This window comes from Xyrauchen texanus, chromosome 26, assembly GCF_025860055.1.
Source record: "Xyrauchen texanus isolate HMW12.3.18 chromosome 26, RBS_HiC_50CHRs, whole genome shotgun sequence".
NCBI lineage: Eukaryota > Metazoa > Chordata > Actinopteri > Cypriniformes > Catostomidae > Xyrauchen > Xyrauchen texanus.
The window spans coordinates 5014086-5034632 of NC_068301.1; the positions used below are offsets into that span (position 1 = coordinate 5014086).

Genomic DNA, 20547 nt, shown 5'->3' on the forward strand with positions numbered 1-20547 from the left:
GATAGATAGATAGATAGAATCCATCGACAGACAGACAGATGATGGATTAACAGATACTGTAGAAAGACAGACAGACAGACAGACAGACCGACAGATAGATAGATAGATAGATAGATAGATAGATAGATAGATAGATAGATAGATAGATAGATAGATAGATAGATAGATAGATAGATAGATAGATAGATAGAAACAACTTTGAAGACAAATGCACAAGTTTTTTGTATATACTGTATAATACATTTGCATTAATATCTACGTCTGTCTTTACAAATATTGCCATCTATTTTGAGATCACAGTGTAAGTTTTAGATGGTTAAGTTGTAATGAAGGGCAATGATCATTAAACTGCTCATGGTTTCTTAGTTTTCTTCAAATCATCAATGACATGAAGCGCTTTGGTGTTCTGCTCTCAAATGTTCATGTCGTCATCATTAGCGTGCGGACATTTCGTCTCCGTAAACACACATCGCTTAGCTAATTTAATTGAGTTAACATAGAATACCATTATTGCTCTGAAGAGAGAGATTTTTGTTTTCTAAAAAGAAAAAAGTAGAGGTCATTACAGTGATCAAGGTCAAGAGAGAAGAGAATGATAGATCAAATGTGCAAACATCTACATGTTTTCATTGAGCGTTTTTACGTGCACAATTATAACGATTATGCTTACAAGACGTGTAAGGTCCCCTTAAACTAGGTCCCCTAAACCTATAGTAAGTACATGTTGTTAATTAGCAATTATCACTTATTACTTTTGTAATTACACTGTAACAAGGACACAATAAAATAAACCTTTTATCTGGTTCAGTAAGGTCATACGCTGTTTGTTATGACCAGAGTTTTTGGAAAATAAATAAATTGCTAGTTATTAGCAAATTGGTGTCCATGTAAATGCACTCATCATCAGTAAGGATGCACAGATGTTCGCTGATAATGATAATCAGAAATTAATGTAAATTTTATGTTTGATAACTCATTTAAACAGAAATAAAAGCACTGCACTCTAGTGTATCCTCAAGCTCATCAGAGTAGATTAAAGAGGTTCATGAAAGACTGGTGATAAATTGAGGGAATTTCTGTCCGTGCAGATTTCTTGTGTTGTTTGTGTACATATTTGTAAAGGGGATAAAGGGAAAAGAGGAGGCGAGAACCGTCTTGACAATATAAATAATATTTTAAAATGAAACTCAGCCAAAATGACAAACACACACACAGGTGTCGGACAGCTGTCCGTAGATCTCTCTCTCTGTCCCACTGCAGTCTCCAGTCGGCCTTTATCATTCTCTGATGCTTGATTAGCCTGATTAGGGGCCGGGTGTGTGGAATCACTTGTTCTCTCAGACCAGGGAGCGCCTGGCATGACGTACTTTTTATTTTCAGTCATTCAATTGCATTATATATATCAGAAATATATTGGTCATCTGGCACCCTGCTCTTTAGATATTGGTCTCGTATTGGCCATTAAAAAACCCTACTGGTGGACCATTCGTTAAAACATATGTACTGTAAGAAATGTACGTTTTGAATTGTATTTATTTCTATGTGGTTTGATTAGTCATGAAAGTAAGTATACCCTTTTTCTTGTACATTCAGTCATGATTTCCTTGACTAGTTTTGCACTCGTCACTGCATCGTCATGGTGAGGCCAGTGTGGAGGGCATCCTCAACCAACTCATACTAGAACATCTGCAGCTGGCTCCTCTACAGTGGGGTAAGACTAATATCCTGTCCTCATATTCTCTCCTATACTGTATATATATTCAAATATATTCAGTCTTAAAGGTTATTCCCATCCAGCAGCAGATGTAGAACTAGTCTCTGGTCATGTTTCTTATTTGCATTTGTAATGGTTGCTGAATCAAGTGCAGTGTTAGAGCTTGTTGGACACAGTGTGATGGAGTGTGTATTGCCCATTTTCCTCTGAAAAAGCACTGGTGCTTGAACGCTCCTAGAAAAGACCTGCAGTGACGCAACTGAATGTGTCAATACATAACCTTCCCACAACCAAACATGCCACATTGAAGTCTTTGTTTATGAATGCTTTTAACATACAAGTCATTTAATTCAGCATTTTTATGCTGTCATGAGATTTGATATAACAGTCAGAAGTTACAATTCAAAGCAGTAAGTTCACACATGTAATATTTGTTTATAAAATTGCTGTGCAGTGTTGACGGCTTTCATTTATTCATATTTGAGCTGTTTTAACCATTTTCTGCCATCTAGTTTTGATTCACATTTTGAATTGTTGTTGTTTTGAAAACTGTTTTTGGCAAGGACATTTCCTACCCTTCAGTTAATAGTTCCTGGTATCTCTGGAGGTATCTCTCTCTGATAATGGCACTAGATATCAAAGCCCAAACCTGTGTCTATATTTATCTCTATCCACCCTCTCATGTGCTTCCTCTGCTTTTGGATCCGCAGTCGTGATTCTTCACTCCCTCCTCCTCATCCTCCTCTTCAGCTGGGGGGCGGACAGCACCATTGAAACCACATCAAACGTTCTTCATGTTTAATCAGTCGACCGGTGCTGCTTAACACTTGAATACATATTCATCAGCATTCAGAAATGTTTGTCGCACCAACACGTGCAATCATGACATGAAATATGTTCCATATCAAAGTGTCTCTGCGTTTATCAGTGTTAGATTTACTGATGTTAGTGGCCCAGTGTCATGTGACTTTATTCATTTATTTGTTTGTCGTAATGACTGGTGTGTAATGTTGTGTATTGGTGCACTTACAGCCATGGCCAAAAGTATTGACAGTGTTTCGCAAATGTTCTGCTTCAGTTGTTGTGGTATTGATTCGCATTGTTTCTAGATTATTGTGCAGTGATCAGATGCATTTGAAATAATTGCAAAAAGCTTCAATGGCCCAAAAAAGATTATCTGAAAATTGATAGTCCGGAGAAGAAAAGGTGAACGCTACCATGAGTCCTATGTCGTGCCAACAGTGAAGCATCATGAGACCATCCATGTGTGGGGTTGCATTTCATCACAGGGAGTGGGCTCTCTCACAATTCTGCCCAAAAACACTGCCATGAATAAAGAATGGTATCAAAACGTCCTGCAAGAGCAACTTCTCCCAACGATCCAGGAGCAATCTGGCGATGATCCATGCATTTTCCAGCATGATGGAGCACCATGTCACAAGGCAAGAGTGATAATGAAGTGGACAAACAGAAGCCCACAAATTGTGATCAAATCCGAGCACTGATAAGTCAAGAATGGATCGCCATCAGTCAGGATTTGGTCCAGAAGCTGATATCCAGCATGCCAGAGTGTATTGCAGAGGTTATGAAGAACAAGTGTAAACACTGTAAATCAGGGCTAGACTGGGAAGAGAAATCGGCCCTGGATTTTACATGGCAACTGGCCCAACTGTTGGCGCCATTTTGTTGTCCGTTCTGCATAATGCAGCGGCTCATTGTTGCTTATCGCGGCCCATTCGGCACGTTTCGCGGCCGAACCACCAGCCTGCTCGGTTCTCCCGATGACAATTCCACCCCTGATCGGCCCAAAAGTGCATCGGCCCACTGGTAAAATGCCTGGTATGCCAGATACCAGGCATTTACAGCAGTCCAGCCTGCTGTAAATATTGACTCTTTGCATAAACTGAGTGTTTTTGCCAGTAAAAGCATTTAAAACTTATGAAATGCTTATCATTGTTTTCCAGTATATCATAGAAACATGTGAAAAAAGAATCTACAAATACTGAAGCAGCAAACTTTGCAAAACACCAAATTTATGTCACTGCCAATCATTTTTGCACATACTGTCCAAATCCATATAGTCCAAAATTTACTTTTGGCACACTTGTCAATGGCGGTTGAATTGGCAAGATTTACTGGCCTACAAGATTTCGAACAACTATTTAAAAACATATATGTATGTAATTATATTATTTTTAATACTGTCCTATGCTTGTAATTATTTAGCTGCTTTTCTTTAATATATTTATGGAAAATCAAGTCATTGTTTTACTCGCGGACCCGTCATTATTTTGTACCTAATATGATTACACTTTTTAGGTAATCTGACCTAATTACATTTGACTACTTATTACATGTATTGATGAGAATCTAATGATAATGCTATAGCACGCCTTATACAGTTTAAGGGAAATTATGACTGGAATCTCAGTTATATGGCACAATGGATTCTCTTCAGTACTTAGTGCACATAAATCTGCACTTTTGTAAAGTACAACTGAGTAAAGAAGAATGGCTTGAATTTAAAAGGCTCAAAGTTCACCAGAGGTAACACTAATCGTGATGACTTCACGCAAATCACTCAACCAGCTTCACTAAAACAACAACAACAATAATCATAAGGATTAAAACTATATACATTTTTAAATAACTATCATTATTGTTCTACATTACATAAGTTCACTTGTTTTGACCAAACATACACAATTTATTCAAGCACAAGTGCTTATGGGCATTTCACACAGCCACAGTTTTGTACTTGACAATTTTGTGTAAGTACTACTTGAAGGCAAAGTTTGAAGTGCATATATATATACACTCACCTAAATGATTATTAGGAACACCTGTTCAATTTCTCATTAATGCAATTATCTAATCAACCAATCACATGGCAGTTGCTTCAATGCATTTAGGGGTGTGGTCCTGGTCAAGCCAATCTCCTGAACTCCAAACTGAATGTCAGAATGGGACAGAAATGTGATTTAAGCAATTTTGAGCGTGGCATGGTTGTTGGTGCCAGACGGGCCGGTCTGAGTATTTCACAATCTGCTCAGTTACTGCAATTTTCAGGCACAACCATTTCTAGGGTTTACAAAGAATGGTGTGAAAAGGGAAAACATCCAGTATGCAGCAGTCCTGTGGGCAAAATGCCTTGTTGATGCTAGAGGTCAGAGGAGAATGGGCCGACTGATTCAAGCTGATAGAAGAGCAACTTTGCCTGAAATAACCACTCGTTACAACCGAGGTATGCAGCAAAGCATTTGTGAAGCCACAACACGCACAACCTTGAGGCGGATGGGCTACAACAGCAGAAGACCCCACCGGTACCACTCATCTCCACTACAAATAGGAAAAAGAGGCTACAATTTGCAAGAGCTCACCAAAATTGGACAGTTGAAGACTGTAAAAATGTTGCCTGGTCTGATGAGTCTCGATTTCTGTTGAGACATTCAGATGGTCGAGTCAGAATTTGGCGTAAACAGAATGAGAACATGGATCCATCATGCCTTGTTACCACTGTGCAGGCTGCTGGTGGTGGTGTAATGGTGTGGGGGATGTTTTCTTGGCACAATTTAGGCCCCTTAGTGCCAATTGGGCATTGTTTAAATGTCACGGCCTACCTGAGCATTGTTTCTGACCATGTCCATCCCTTTATGGCCACCATGTACCCATCCTCTGATGGCTACTTCCAGCAGGATAATGCACCATGTCACAAAGCTCGAATCATTTCAAATTGGTTTCTTGAACATGACAATGAGTTCACTGTACTAAAATGGCCCCCACAGTCACCAGATCTCAACCCAATAGAGCATCTTTGGGATGTGGTGGAACGGGAGCTTCTTGCCCTGGATGTGCATCCCACAAATCTCCATCAACTGCAAGATGCTATCCTATCAATATGGGCCAACATTTCTAAAGAATGCTTTCACCTTGTTGAATCAATGCCACGTAGAATTAAGGCAGTTCTGAAGGCGAAAGGGGGTCAAACACAGTATTAGTATGGTGTTCCTAATAATCCTTTAGGTGAGTGTATATATATGAGTTATGATTCCAAAATGTGACATTTCAAGTATTGTTTTATTAGGACAACTTAAGCGTTTTTATTAATGACAACTTTATGATTTAAAGAGTAACGGTAACTTAATTAGAACTGGTAAGAATAGTAAAAACTTAAGCTTTTTCTTTGAGATAACTATTAGTATTTACAGTGCAATTATGATGTTATTGCTGCTGGCTGATAGATAATATAATGATGTAATTAAAGTAGATATCAGCTACTAGACAGTGTTCCATCATCGATGGCATTTATTTTGCTGTTAAACGTAGTCAGCACTCTTTAATGCTATAATGGACATATCGCAAATCAATCTCAAGCCTTTATCAGAGAGGTGAAAACTGTACTCTTGATTAAAACCCCATCGAAGGGGATTTTCCTGGTGTGGAGAGGAGAGCCAGTTCACATTCTGTACAGTCGAGATCCACTTACATACATTGAGATCCGCTCAAAGAGTGGTCTCATCATTATTATGCATCTCCTCTAGAATTTATAGAGGGATCTCTTCATTTGATGACTGAATTAAGCAGTGTGCTGAATACTGACACATCACTTGTCTTAAATTCACACTCATTTCAATGAGACCTGTTCTGGGTCATTGCAGTTTAGATGGTGGATTATTAAAAAGTAACGACACCAAGTTTAAACTTTAAAAGTGTGCCATTTCTAGAACTTAGTTATGGTTCATATGATTATGTCTCTCTCTCTCTCTCTCTCTCTCTCTCTCTCTCTCTCTCTCTCTCTCTCTCTCTCTCTCTCTCTCTCTCTATCTCTCTCTCTCTAATCTTTTCATTTATGTAACTTCTCAAACTGCTGAACTCAGACAGATCAGAAAGTGAAATTTTATTGGAAAATTCACAACAGTATGACAGAGAGGGTAATAGATAAATGTAAGTTAAACTCTTTGAGAGAGTCCTAATCAGTTCCCAATCAAGTCCCTCAAAGAGATGCCCTTCATTACAACTTAACCATCTAAAACATACACTGTGATATGAAAGAGAGGGCGATATTTGTAAAAGATAGACGTAGAGATCCCATTTTTATTCTCTCTCTCTCTCTCTCTCTCTCTCTCTCTCTCTCTCTCTCTGGTTGAATATCATGTTGCATTCGAAAATGTCACTTTTTTTTTTTTTTAAGTTAAGTGGATTGTAAATGCTGTTTCATGTTAACTTTAACATCATGCATTCCATTTACATTTATGCATTTGGCAGACGCTTTTATCCTAAGCGACTTACAGTGCACTTATTACAGGGACAATCCCCCCCGGAGCAACCTGGAGTTAAGTGCCTTGCTCAAGGACACAATGGTGGTGGCTGTGAGGATCAAACCAGCAACCTTCTGATTACCAGTTATGTGGTTTAGCCCACTACGCCACCACCGCTCCATTAGAACTCCATTAGAATTAGAACTCCAGTCTCATGGTTTTTAACTACTAATGGAAACATAAATTGTTCTATAAACATTCCCTAATTATTAGTTAAATTAGGAATGGTTTATTATAGTGGTTTTGTGCAATGTGAAATCAGAGAGCATGCATGCATGCATTATGTTGCAAGGAGCCATTAAACAAAAAACCAAAACATTTTAATCAACATACTGATGTTTGCTACTGCTTTTAAGTGCTTGATGCATTTAATGTGTAATACTCGAGAAATATTACATCACAACTTGAAATGAGAATATTGATTTGAGTGCTTGTATGTTAGAGCCATAATCTATAAAACTAGTGTTTTATTCATTTTCACTCTTGAATCTATTGGCTCTTGTAAGTAAAGTGCGAATACTATGCGGCATACGGCGTTACCATGGAAACCAGTTTCTTCATTTGCACAAAGGGGCCACACAGCACCGTCAGTTTCAGCCACTCATGTATGCCTGTGTGAGTATATACCTGGGTGTTTAGGATGCTTGTTTATTATGCAGTTCCTGAGAAATCCAGCAGCTTGTTTAGTTTGTGCCATAGATACAGTCCAGAAGCTCATTGGCTACTCTGTGGTCTAGCCTGGGTTTCCTTGGTTGCTGTTCTCTGTTCTGCATTTCATTTGCTGTTTTTCTCTATTGTTTTGATACTCTTCACAGCAACATTTGATTGGATGTGCTTTCCAAAGTTTAGACACCCTTAGTAACTTATATTAATTACTGCTCACTCTGTCCTGTAGGTCATCGGTTTCTCTATTCTCCATCCTATGGTCATTGGTTGCTCTATCCTACATTTAATTAGCAGATGTTCTTAATTGTCTTTGTACTCTTCAGAGCAACTCTTGAAATCTTTTGCAAACAGCTTTTTTACAAACCAAGCTGAATTTTCTTCTAACCTTTTTTCCACCTGAAACTTTTTGTTTGGATTTTAAGACTGAAGGCACTTATATTGGCTGTATAGAGAGCTATAGGATGTTTCCTTGCTCCCTATTTAGTGAATGACTTAATCTCCTGTGTGCTGTCTGTGTTCACTTGTCTCAGAACAGTTTGAAATGCACCATATTTTCATCCTAACTCCATATTCAGCTTTCACATGAACCCATTGATTCATAATGTGATTTCCCAGTCAATAGATGATTTCTAATAGAAATCTTGTGCTGCTGTACACATTAGTGTACGTTGTGTTTAGCAGTGTGGAGTTTTGAGATAGATTGCTCAAATGTAAAAAATGGCATATAGGATGAAACTAGAGACTGTAAACTTTTGACTCAAACAGGTTTCATTGTAAAAACGTAATAAGGTTTCTTACCAGATGTGGTTTTGTTGGCATTTCCCCCAAAAACAAATTCCACTGTGGTCAGCGCCATGTTGTTTGGTCATATGTCTCATGAGTCGCACGTCGAAAGTTGAACCCTTTACTGACATCCTCACTTCTGAAGTGAGATCAGTCTGTTTAAATTAATTGAAATGATGCGTTGTGTATAGCGAAGCCAACATGTCCATGCATTTGTTCATGGGGGCGCACAAAGTTTAAGTTGTAGCCATTCATCTCTTCAAACTTGACTTGTTGTTTGGTGAACAATAATACGGGTAAAAAAAAATCCCATAGACTCACATTAAATGAGTGACCCAAACAATATCTAGAGACCAGAATATCATTGAGATTTAGAGGTAGGCTCTTTTGACTTGGGCTTGTGAACAACCACCTAAAACACCATAGAGACCACCTAAAACACCATAGAGACCACCTATTGTAGCAACGCTCTGGCAACCACCCCAATTATCATTGTTGTGGTGACTTGTGCGTCTTTGAGCACCACTCATTTTCTTCAGAAAATGCAAAAAAATCCAGTTTTCTTTATCGTATTGGGTTCAAAACCTGCAAAGTCTGCAAAAAGCTATTTCTTCTGTTTGGTTTGGAAGTCAATACAAAAAATCTAAATGGCCCCTTTATGGTTTTTAATAACTGTCTCTGATTCATCAATCCACATTATTCTAAAACACATCTGAGATAACATTTCTGTTGGTGTAATCAAGACAAAGTGGGCGGCGACAATTCATATTTACCATTAATGTGATCATCTAACCTTTCATGATCAAATCAAATCCCAAGGATGAAAGTTATGCTCTATATTTTTTACCACTGAGCATTCAGTTTCACTTATATATACATGTGGCAGGGTGGAGGGCGGGGCCGGGTCGTGATCCTACACACCCGGTCCCGTATTAGGCTAATTATGCCTCCGTGAGGGATAAAGGTCGACTGCAGGGGATCGTGCGGGAGAGAGAGATTGTTAACGGACATGTTTGGCATGTGTGTGTTTATGTTGTCTTTTAAGTTTATCATTAAAACTATTATTTATATTGAAAAGCCGGTTCTCGCCTCCTCCTTTCCATTGATCCCTTTACACTGGTGCCGGAAACCTGGGAAGGAGGAGGGATACTCCGTAGTAGAGTTCTCGCCACTACCGTCCACCCCAACGGAGCAGCCGCGGCCATCTGCCGGGGGACGAGGAGCCCAGCCGCCTGAAAGAGGACGATGGACGCCGACCGCGAGGGGAGAAGGGGCTCCTAACCGACCGCCTGGAGCGGTCAGGGCCGCTGCCAGGGGCGCAGGAGTCGCCTACCGGCTGCTGAAACGCGGCGGGGTTTAAGACAGCCGACCGCGAGTGGGGAGGGGCTCACTGGCGACCGCCTGGAGCGGGAGAACTGCTGCCAGGGGCGAGGGAGACCCTTTCTGTTCCCCGAGAACTCGGCGGGGCGTATCAGAGAACTTTTTTCATCTCTCTCTCGCTCACTGTCGCTCTGCGTTGGCCTTTTCCCTCTTTAATATTGTACAGTGTTTTTGGGGGGGTACTACACTGTTACAGGAAGTACCCCCCCATTTTAATAATTTCAGTCTCCCTCCCTTGTCCCCTCCCTCGTCCAGGTAGATGGGGATGACCTGCCGGCAGACTAGACGTAAAGCAAGCCCTCCCCCAGCCTGAGAGAATGAGGGAGGAATTACACACCCGGTCCCGTATTAGGCTAATTATGCCTCCGTGAGGCTTAAAGGTCGACTGCAGGGGATCGTGCGTGAGAGAGAGATCGCTTACGGACATGTCCATCATGTGTGTTTATGTTGTCTTTTAAGTTTACTATTAAAATATGATTTATATCGTCAAGCCGGTTCTCGCCTCCTCCTTTCCATTGATCCCTTTACAGTCCATTATAGAAGTTAAATGCATTATGAATGCTGCTTCATGTTGTCAGAAATCCTACTTGAAGTTACAGCTAGTTATTCATCTTTTCAAACTTAACACTATTTAAATAAGTCATGAACAAATATCTGTACACACTCTTTGTGAGTGAAGCTCTGCATCTCTCTGCAGTATGTAAATTGCAGCATTGATTATGGCACGTGTGTTAACCTTTAGGGTGACGCAGAGTGGATCTTTGCCCTGTAAGTTATCATGGACTCAACTAATTAGAAACAGATTAAACACGCACTGCTGCCACACAATAACACAGGTGGGAGAAATGTACTCTTAAAACTAAAACGTGAGTGGTGCTTGCCATGCAAATGTCACCTCTACGATGCTAGGGTGTTGTGAGTGTTTGCTTACTGGCCAAAGTAAAAAAAATAAATGTAATTAATTAATTCCCTCCCCAAGTCTCTACAATATTATGGTCCCTAGATATGGTCAGGGTCCCTCCTTTAGTGTAAGTCTATGGGTTACGTAAATCGACGACTCTGCTAGGACTCCAAATTATGTTTCACAACAGAGTACATTTACATTTATGAATTTGGCAGACGCATCGCAAATGCAGGGCACTGAGGGAAATTAGCAACATTTTTGTCAGAACCACATCTGAAACAACTACGAGAGGACATAACAGTCGCATTGGCAGACTTATTTGGGAGAATTTGGCGTTTGTATTTTTTATATGTACAGATTGCACTGAAACACTGTCACCTGCTGCAATAGTTTTAGCTCGCTGGACAGCAGATTCCACTTGAGTTGCAATTGTAACTGCTTTATCCAGGGTTAAATCTGGTTCGAAAAGAAGCCTTTCCCTAATGCTGGCGTTGGTAATGTGTTCAATTAGCTGGTCACGGACCATTTCGTCCGTTTTATCATCAAAAGCACATTTTGAAGCAAGGTTATGTAATGCTGTGTAATAGTCTCATGAGGTGCTTGTGTCTGCTTTCTGAAAGCATGATGTTCCACAACAATGTTAACTTTGGGTGTGAAATGTTTCTCTAATGCATCGGCAGCAGAGGCAAACGTGTCACCTGTATCTGGTAATGAGTAGAAAGTGCGTTGTCCCTCGACTCCGAGGCAATGGAGTAATGTTGCTCTCTTGCGAGCCTCAGGCCAAGCATCCACAAAACTGTCGGCGAGTGAAAATCAGGTGTTAAATCATGTAGTGTAAACTCAGCATTAGGGTTTACAAAAACTTCTAACCATAACTCTGAGTAATAGTTCAAATGTATTCTTGCCTTAGCATGCATCACTCATTAGCAGCCTTCTTCATGAAATACAACTGAATGCTTCTTTGTACTTATAGATATTCCTGCTTTTGCATAAAAAAAAGAAAAGAGAGAGAACTGCTCATAATATTGCAAATCCGGAGAGAGATATAGGGGCTGTGATAGATAGCAAGAGAGAGAAACAGTGAATGAGAGGCTATAAAAGGCGGTGGGAAGAGGTTGGTAAGAGGCTTTTAGGTGGCTGGTCATACCACGTCCAATGCCCAGGCAGACAGATGGTATAGCTGTGTTCTCTTGCAGGCCTGGCTATGTATGCACACAGGGGGAAGCCAAACAGAAAAACTGTAGCTTCCCAAAACCACAAGCTACTCCTATTTTAAAGTAGTTCAATTAAAGTCAAGCTACCCATTTCAACCTTTGCGACGTGTCCGCCTGGAGTCATTACACTGACGCACATGCCACAAACACACACACAACAGTTTTGTCAGTGATTAAATGATGGTGAATGGAACTCTTAATGGTATTTTTTGTACAAAACAAGCTCAGATGGGCCTTGTGACAGAAGTTAAGTACTTTGCAGCCTCTTTAAGGCACAATTTAAACATCACAGAAGCACGTCAAGTCTTCAATATCATGGAAATGCAGAACGAGACTTTGTAATGTGGAGTTCAAAGTGGCGCTTGACGCTGGCGTCGTGGCCATGACGCGAATCGTGATTGCGGCTACACAACGGCTGCAGCCAAGCAGGTAGCCACAGTCAGCCAGCTGAATAATATTGTGAAGTATGTGAGTTTAATAGATTGAATATGCATTGCAATGAATATGCAACCTATTTGGGACTAATTCTTTCAATTAATCAAACTTCCACCTCGACTTTAATTGGTACTATTTTAGCGCACTTCAGTCTTTGTTCTGTGGAAGGCTTTGTTTGGAAAATGTTAATAAAGCATTATATTGTGACTTATTGTTTTGTTTTGTTTCCTTAGAAGGAAATTGTGCTTTTAAAAGAAGTATATATAGTATATTCAGAGTAAAATTTTTTTGGGGGTTTTCCAATGTGGATAGTACCTGGTACCTGATTAATACCCTAGTACCACCTCGGTCGAGGTTCCAAGGGAGCCGAGCTGATACTAAATGTGACGTCAAAATCCTGCAGATCACTGATTGGTCAGTGAGAATCGTCACTATCAGCGTCACTGGATTTCCGACACGGGACATCAACCCGCTAGTTTTAAAGTTAACAACAGCGATAACAGTATCATTTGTTTATGTGACTTTCGAATTGTGAAAAATAAATGGCTGTGCGCAAAACCACGGCGTGGTCAATAAACGAGGTGCAGACGGTCCACTCGTTAGCGATGAGCGAAACGCTAAAGTCTCTCAGGAAGTGTCTAAGCTTTTGGCCGCATACGGCTACCACTGGACCTACCAATGGTGTAGGAAAAAGTTTAAAACACATAATAGTGACTACAGAACCATCAAGGAAAAGTGGAAGTGGTTCGACCAAATGGACGCTATCTAAACCGGCGAGCGATTTGAGGGAGAGTGCCCTGGACTGGCGTTGATTCATGATGGAGGATGGTACGTTTTGTTATGTTAACTCTATACTCTGCTTGAAAGCTTCACTTTATTTAGTTGACCAGCTACTGGAAGCTTCTAAAACAACCAATTTAACTGTTACACTTGTGTAAAATCACCATGCAACAACTGCTTTATGCAGCACAATGAGCTAGTAGCTAACAGCTAGCGGTTGTGTTATTGTTTTGGTCAGTTTGTGTTGTGTTTTATATGTTGTCAGTAGAGGCCGCGCAACTATGACGATCATCCTATAATCCCACCCCCGTTGATGCGGCACTAAACTGCAGTGGAAATGCAAGCTCAGAAATGTAAAGCGAGTAGAGTTGAAGCGAGTCAAACCGTAACGTGCAGTGGAAAAGTGCCATTTGATACTTTTAAATTTCCCCCCAACTTCTATCCCAAACACTAATATGCTGCCATCAGGACTTGGTCTCCTTGACTGCATTTATAAAATTCTCATTGAGAAAAATCTTTCTTATGATCAATTATAATTAGTAAAAAATAAGAAGTAAAATATAAAAAATTAGAAGTCATATTTAGGAAGAATATTATTCACAAGAGAGCCATGTCCCAGAATTCCCCCTTCTCTTGATGTAACACCAGCAATAACAAAGCTTTCCTTGATTTTCAGTGTTTCTTGCGACTCTAATTATGTCTGTAAGTATCATTGGACGAGCTTATAAAAAGCTTTGCATTATAAAAAACATTTATCTGGCAGCAGTGTTTATTTCAGCCTTGTTGTGAGTGGGTTGATCATTAGCATGCCGTGCTAAGGTGCTAAATATGTGTCTGGGATCTCGCCGATCGTGCCTGTCCCATGCCCGTCGGCCACATTTATTATAAATCAGGAGGGGGAGTCTGGAGTCGCCTATCACTTTGACGGATAGGAGCTGTGGGTGGAGCCCAGACGGATTTATCTGCTTGTTTTTCAGCACTGTCACCCATGCGGTGTTCATCATAACAGAGGGAGGGTGAGAAAGATAGCCAAGCCCACAGCTGGACGACTCTTTTTAGAGTCTTTCTGTCTCCTCTGAGTCTGATTTAGAGATGAACCTGAGATACAGGAAAGATAGAGGGCTGGATATGTTGAGTACTTCCTGATGGGGTGTTCTAACCCCTGAAAGATGTGGCAGCCCTGCCAGGCTCAACAGTAAGGATGTCCTGATGGCCTGGGGAAAGTGTTCGAGATATCAAGGCCAGTTAATGGAGCTCTCACTTGTCCTTTTTGGACAGTGCTGAGTGGTCACTTACACTTACATTTATTGATTATGTCGGTATTATTAAGCAAACAGAAACATTTGGATTTGTGTGATGTATTGAACATTATTGTTGTCAAGATTGACTTGGTGTTTACTAGAGACTAGAAACTAGTGTTGGTCTGATTGACACTTTAAAACAACCAACCACAGTTTGTCTGCATACGTGATGTTTAGAGGTATGTAAATCTAGGAGAGGGGCTCTGGATGACACTGATATAAACCAGCATGTGACAAAGCACTAATGCACATAATGGTGCTGTTGTCTTGGAAGAAATGAGACCACAAAATAAATTAGAGGCTCATTTAGTTGACTCAAACAAAACTTTATTTATTCATTCCATGAACTTCGTAAACTTTGGCAAATAAGTGACTACGTGTTCTCTGGTGTGGGCCGTTTGACACAAGAGCTGTGTGATTCCATGCTGCTTATAAATGCTGCGGAGTTGTCAAGAGTAGTTACTGTATCTGTAATGGCACATTTATAGCTAATTCTATTAATGTCAGTGAGTGCTGCAGTATGCTGTGGTGTTGTGAATGTGGAAAAAAAAGAAAACTTTTTAAGAACATTTTAAAACAACCAGTTTTGTTTTGCCTCGTATTCCATTCTTTTCCAGCATAAATGTCTTTACATATATACAATATGAAAATACACTCATTTTTAACCACTCCACTTATTTCACTGATTTCATATTAGCAAACTATAGTTTTGGCAAGTCGTTTAGGACATCTACTTTATGCATGACATAAGTCATTTTTCGAATAGTTGTTTACAGACCGATTGTTTCACTTATAATTGACTATATCTCAATTCCAGTGGGTCAGACCTTTTTTAAGTTAACTGTGCCTTTAAGCAGCTTGGAAAATTCCAGAAAAGGATATCAAGTCTTTAGACAGTTAGCTTCTGATAGGAGGTGTACTGAATTGGAGGTGTACCTGTGAATATTTTTTAAGGCCTATCTTCAAACTCAGTGCTTCTTTGCTTGACATCATGGGATAATCAAAAGAAATCAGCCAAGACCTCAGAAAGAAATTGTGGTCCTCCACAAATCTGGTTCATCCTTGAACCTGAAGGTACCACATTCATCAGTACAAACAATTGTACGCAAGTATAAACACCATGGGACCACGCAGCCATTATACTGCTCAGGAAGGAGACACATTCTGTCTCCTAGAAATGAACGTAGTTTGGTGCGAAAAGCGCAAATCAATCCCAGAACAACAGCAAAGGACCTTGTGAAGATGCTGGAGGAAACGGGTAGACAAGTATCTATATCCACAGTAAAACAAGTCCTATATCGACTTAAGCTGAAAGGATGCTCAGCAAGGAAGAAGCCACTGCTCCAAAACCACCATAAAAAAGCCAGACTACATTTGCAAGTGCAGATGGGGCAAAGATCTTAATTTTTTGGAGAAATGTCCTCTGGTCTGAGGTGAAAAACTGAATATTTTGGAACTGAACGTTGGAAGGTGAATATTTGTTTTAACATTTTTAATGATGAAATTTTGTGCAAAATTTTTCAATTGAAATATTCTCAGCATAAATATGCACAACAATATGAAAACACAAAAAATACAAGCACTGTTAATGCAATGTGCTTATATTTCAAATAGTGCGATTCAATTAACTTTTTTGTTTTAAAGTCATTTTTCATTAAATACTTCCATAATATTTGGGAATTGACTTAACAATGCTACCTATCTTCTGGAGCATCCATAAAATGATGACTAAAATGGTGTCTAGTTAGGTAGCTCATTAGGTCTTGGAACAGAGCTGTAGAGAGCTAATGAAATAATGTACTCTACACGTCTCTCACAGAAATACGGCATAAGCTGGAAAATATGAGGCGGATGATGTCACAAAATAGGAATATAACACAAGACTATTTAAACAAATCACAGACATTAGTCATTAATATTAGTCGTTACAGGCGGATTATACAGCTTTAATTGAAATACTCATTTTTAAATATGAAAGTGATTTATTTTGTTTATCCAAGCATTAGATGAAAACAAAAGTGACAGAAGCCAGGAGCACATTCATCTCTATGTATATTTGTCCAATCACAGATCAGATCTCAACAAACGAATGCAACATTTGGATCAAACCACTTTGCCATTCGTTTATTTGATCTGTGGCTGTTTAGATAGCTGATATAAGTGTGTTTTTCACAGTATCTTTCTTTCTCATTATCTGCCCAAACCTTGTATTAAAACACTTTGTTTTTTTCCTGCACATTCAAAATGAAACAGCCTTTCCATTGATTTCCTGAGAGGAAACAACAGTCTCCCCTGAGGCGGCTTTTCCGTCCTTAAAAGACAAATTACCTGACATTTCTAAACTTTACACTGCTGTGTGTGCGTGGTTACAGGCCCCTGGTATCATTCTTATTTGTTTAAGTCTGAATGTGCTTTGCAGGTGTGTAATGTCCTAGTTTGTGTGTTTATAGCAAGTAAACTCTTAATAGTAGGTAAACGTTATATCCACATTTTTTTATAAGCTTCGATTTGTAAATTGTGATTGTACTTTCATTTAGACCGACTCAAATTCTGGAATTTTCATATTTGGGTGAACTGTCCCGTTAATGGTAAGATTGTGCTGTTATGGAAATGAAAAAGATGTTAGTGGTAACACACACACACACACACACACACACACACACACACACACACACACACACACACACACACACACACACACACACACACACACACACAGGAAGGGCCAACAGGCAGGTGTCAAGTGTGCTTATGTGTATGTATTCACAGAGATGTCAGATAATCCCCACTTCACGCTTGACTGGTGCTCATAGACTGTCTTCTGCCAGATATTCCACCCTCTGGGGCATGTACAAGGCATCTGATTGGTGCTGACAGTTGTCAGTCATTCAGAGTAAGCAGAGTTAATGGAGAAGAGGTTTGCACAGGAAGGAGGGTAAGTCAAGTGCTCCGTTCGGAGTCTGTTGCTATGTGACAGCAAGAGCTCAATTCAGCTTTACAGCAAGTGCCGAATTGTATTTTTAGAAAGAAGACACGCACACATATCACACTGTGATTTTTCTCTGTCACAATTAAAATGAGATGCATGATTTAGCCAAAGCAAATCATTATTTATGGCGCTGGCTAAAATACAAAGCAAACTGCAATTTTCCGCAGCCAGTATGTCCCGTGCACAGTGCGCATGATGCCAAATTTAATCATCTGCGCAGTATGACTGTCCACGTGCAGCCTGCTTCTATAGTCACACGGACAGTCTGTCTGTTTAATGTGTCTTTTTTTTCTCAATCTGACATCGCCGCATGCACCTGCCATTGACTATGCTAAAAGAGTATTTTAAAGAAGTCATGAGGTTGGTTCGTTGTTTCATTTTTATTCATTTATTCTTGTAAAAACAATAATATAAATTTAGCGACAGGTGTTGCTCTTCAGTTAATGTATTAACTAGCGTACAACTGGACTTAAGGCCCTGATGGATAAAAGGCTCCTTTAAAAAGGATTTTATTTTCTCTCAAAACTTTAAATAGCTGCAAAAACTACTACAGCACTTTCCTAAACACCTGTTTGTCACTATGCACTGCACAATTTTCCAGATCCATAAGTTCTATGCATGAAATGTCAAAAGGTAGATTTTGAGGCAATTTCATAAAAAAAAAAAAAGTTTTTTTTAAATGTTGCAAATGTATGAAAATCCCTGAAATTAAAACATTTGAGACAAAAAACGTATTTGTCATTTACATTTTTATTCAAGGTCATTAAATCCAAAGGTTTCTTAATAACTGTCCAATAAGTGAAAGGAGGGTATATGTGGTAACCACTTCAATATATAATCCAGAAATGACTAGAGTAAATAAACTTTATCCTTTGATCATGATTTGGGTGAAATTGAATGGAAAACGGTGTAAGATGCGCTCCGTGGCACTTCAGAATGTTGACGCTGAGCATTGGCGGTGTGTGTGTACCTTTGTAGAAAATAAATAATTGTTTTGAATTTTAGAACGCGCCATGTCACCCACCAGATGCATCCAGTGTGCGTCCGTTTAATTAACCCTGCCGCGCACAGTTTGCCAAAGTTGTGTTGACAAATATTTCTGAAGAGACAAAGACTATTGTGCAACAAGCAGCCCTATTTATATCTGAAAATATTCCGATATATATCGATAATCATTGGGAAAATTGTACGATTATTAATGCATGAAATAGGCATCAATCCCAAGCCTAGTAAGCATTATCTTAATTTGTTACTAAAAAAAAGCCTTTTGTTGTCTCAAGATTATTTGCATTAGTTGACAAATGTTGCACTATAACAATTGCTCCTTGTGGCAGGGCGGAGGGTGGGGCCGGGTCGTGATCCTACGCACCCGGTCCCGTATTAGGCTAATCAAGCCTCTGAGGTTTAAAGGCCGACTGCAGAGTATCGTGCGGGAGAGAGAGATCGTTTACGGACATGTTGGGATAATACGGGACCGGGTGCGTAGGATCACGACCTGGCCCCGCCCTCCGCCCTGCCACACTCCTATATCTACACAATATCACTATATCTCCCCCTAGGTGCCTTTCACTCCAAGAGTGTGGATCTTACCCCCAAGTGTGGGGTAAAAGGCTCTCTCACCACCTTTTTAAAAAAAATATCCTTCCGTTATTATCATCATTTATGTTTATCTTTCAACATTAAATACACTTATCGAAAACTACATTTTAAGCTGGGGACCTTTGATTTAGTTTACATGGAATGACCCTAATCTTTGAAAGGTTGATCGCTTGACCATAGCAACTTATTGCATTGAGCAACAATTTAGTAACGCCCTGGCAACCATCAGTGTGTCCCCGGTTTTCAGTTCACTACACTTTTCATAGCTCGTCTCAGCTGCTGTGAGTAAATTATATTTAGTCAATCAGTGATTGAATTGAGAGTAATTGGCCTCATTAGATAATACCTGTTAGCTCAGCAGGAGCCCATCTAAACACACACACACACACACTACGTCATGCCAGGTTGTTATAGGAACAGGTTGAGCTGTACTATATTCAAAACCTTTCCTCCAGCTCAATATTATAGACGTAGACATTTGTGATAATTTTATTAGTTTATTTGTGAATTGATTATTGAAATATTAACGAAACCACTGCTGTGAGCATGTAAGTCAACTAGAATATAGCAGCTATTTAACGTTAGCAAAGAGACAAAACATGTGATCGCATGAGACAGCTGTTGGTCACTCTGAGCGGCTGAAATATAGTCCTACATTGATCACATACAATAATTAAATCCATCTCTCTGCGGCCGAGTGTCAATTATTTGCTCCATTTCTCGCTCTCTCTTGTTGTAAATGGTTGGATGGCTTGATCGACCAATCACGCTGTTCAACACGCTGTGCATTCCTCCCTCCATCAACAGGTCTGAAAAGAAATGGCAAGCTCTGTTTTAAAAGTAGTGATATTTCTTGCTCTATGCTGCCTAGCCTTCTAAGGGATCGTGCTAACAGATATAAGTGAACTTATAAGTGACTTATATGTAGGAAGCAACTCTGTGCACCATTCAATAGTGCTGCTTATGTTGGACATGTTACTAAGCTAATGATGTTATGCTCTAATAAGCATACAAATACATATTAGGTAAACCCGTTTTAAAACTGTTTAATTGATTGAACCATTTCTATTGAATTTCCATTGAATAAGATTATATATGAACAACAATTGCATCATGTTAGGTGAGTTTTAAGTTCATCGCAAAGTATGCTTATATTGTCCTTTCTGCAAAAGATTCAGATCACACATCATAACAGCACCTCAAAATGCTCTCTAGGTAGGTAACTGACTTTACAGAGCAGTAGTGTCTCAGAGACAGGTTTTGATGACTCAGACTTCGAAAACTATAGTCCTGATGCTCCTAAATACATTCTAGCTGACATTATGATGGATTCTCTTCAGTGTCATATGCTTTAACCGGCTTAGCCTTGAAGGCTTGCAGAGCCAGAGTTTTGGCTGTTGGCATTAAGTCTGGACCACTTTGCAACTGATTCTCGCCAAGATATGCCCACTTATGCAGGAAGAG

At 39.7% G+C, this 20547-nt stretch overlaps 1 protein-coding gene across 1 annotated transcript in view; it reads left to right on the top strand.

Moving 5' to 3' along the window:
- LOC127619455 (trafficking protein particle complex subunit 9-like) overlaps positions 1-20547 on the top strand; it is a 116905-nt gene that overhangs the window by 25987 nt on the left and 70371 nt on the right. The window contains exon 5 of the mRNA XM_052092312.1: positions 1621-1711. Coding sequence (XP_051948272.1) covers positions 1621-1711 — 91 coding nt within the window. The remainder of the gene's footprint in view (positions 1-1620; positions 1712-20547) is intronic.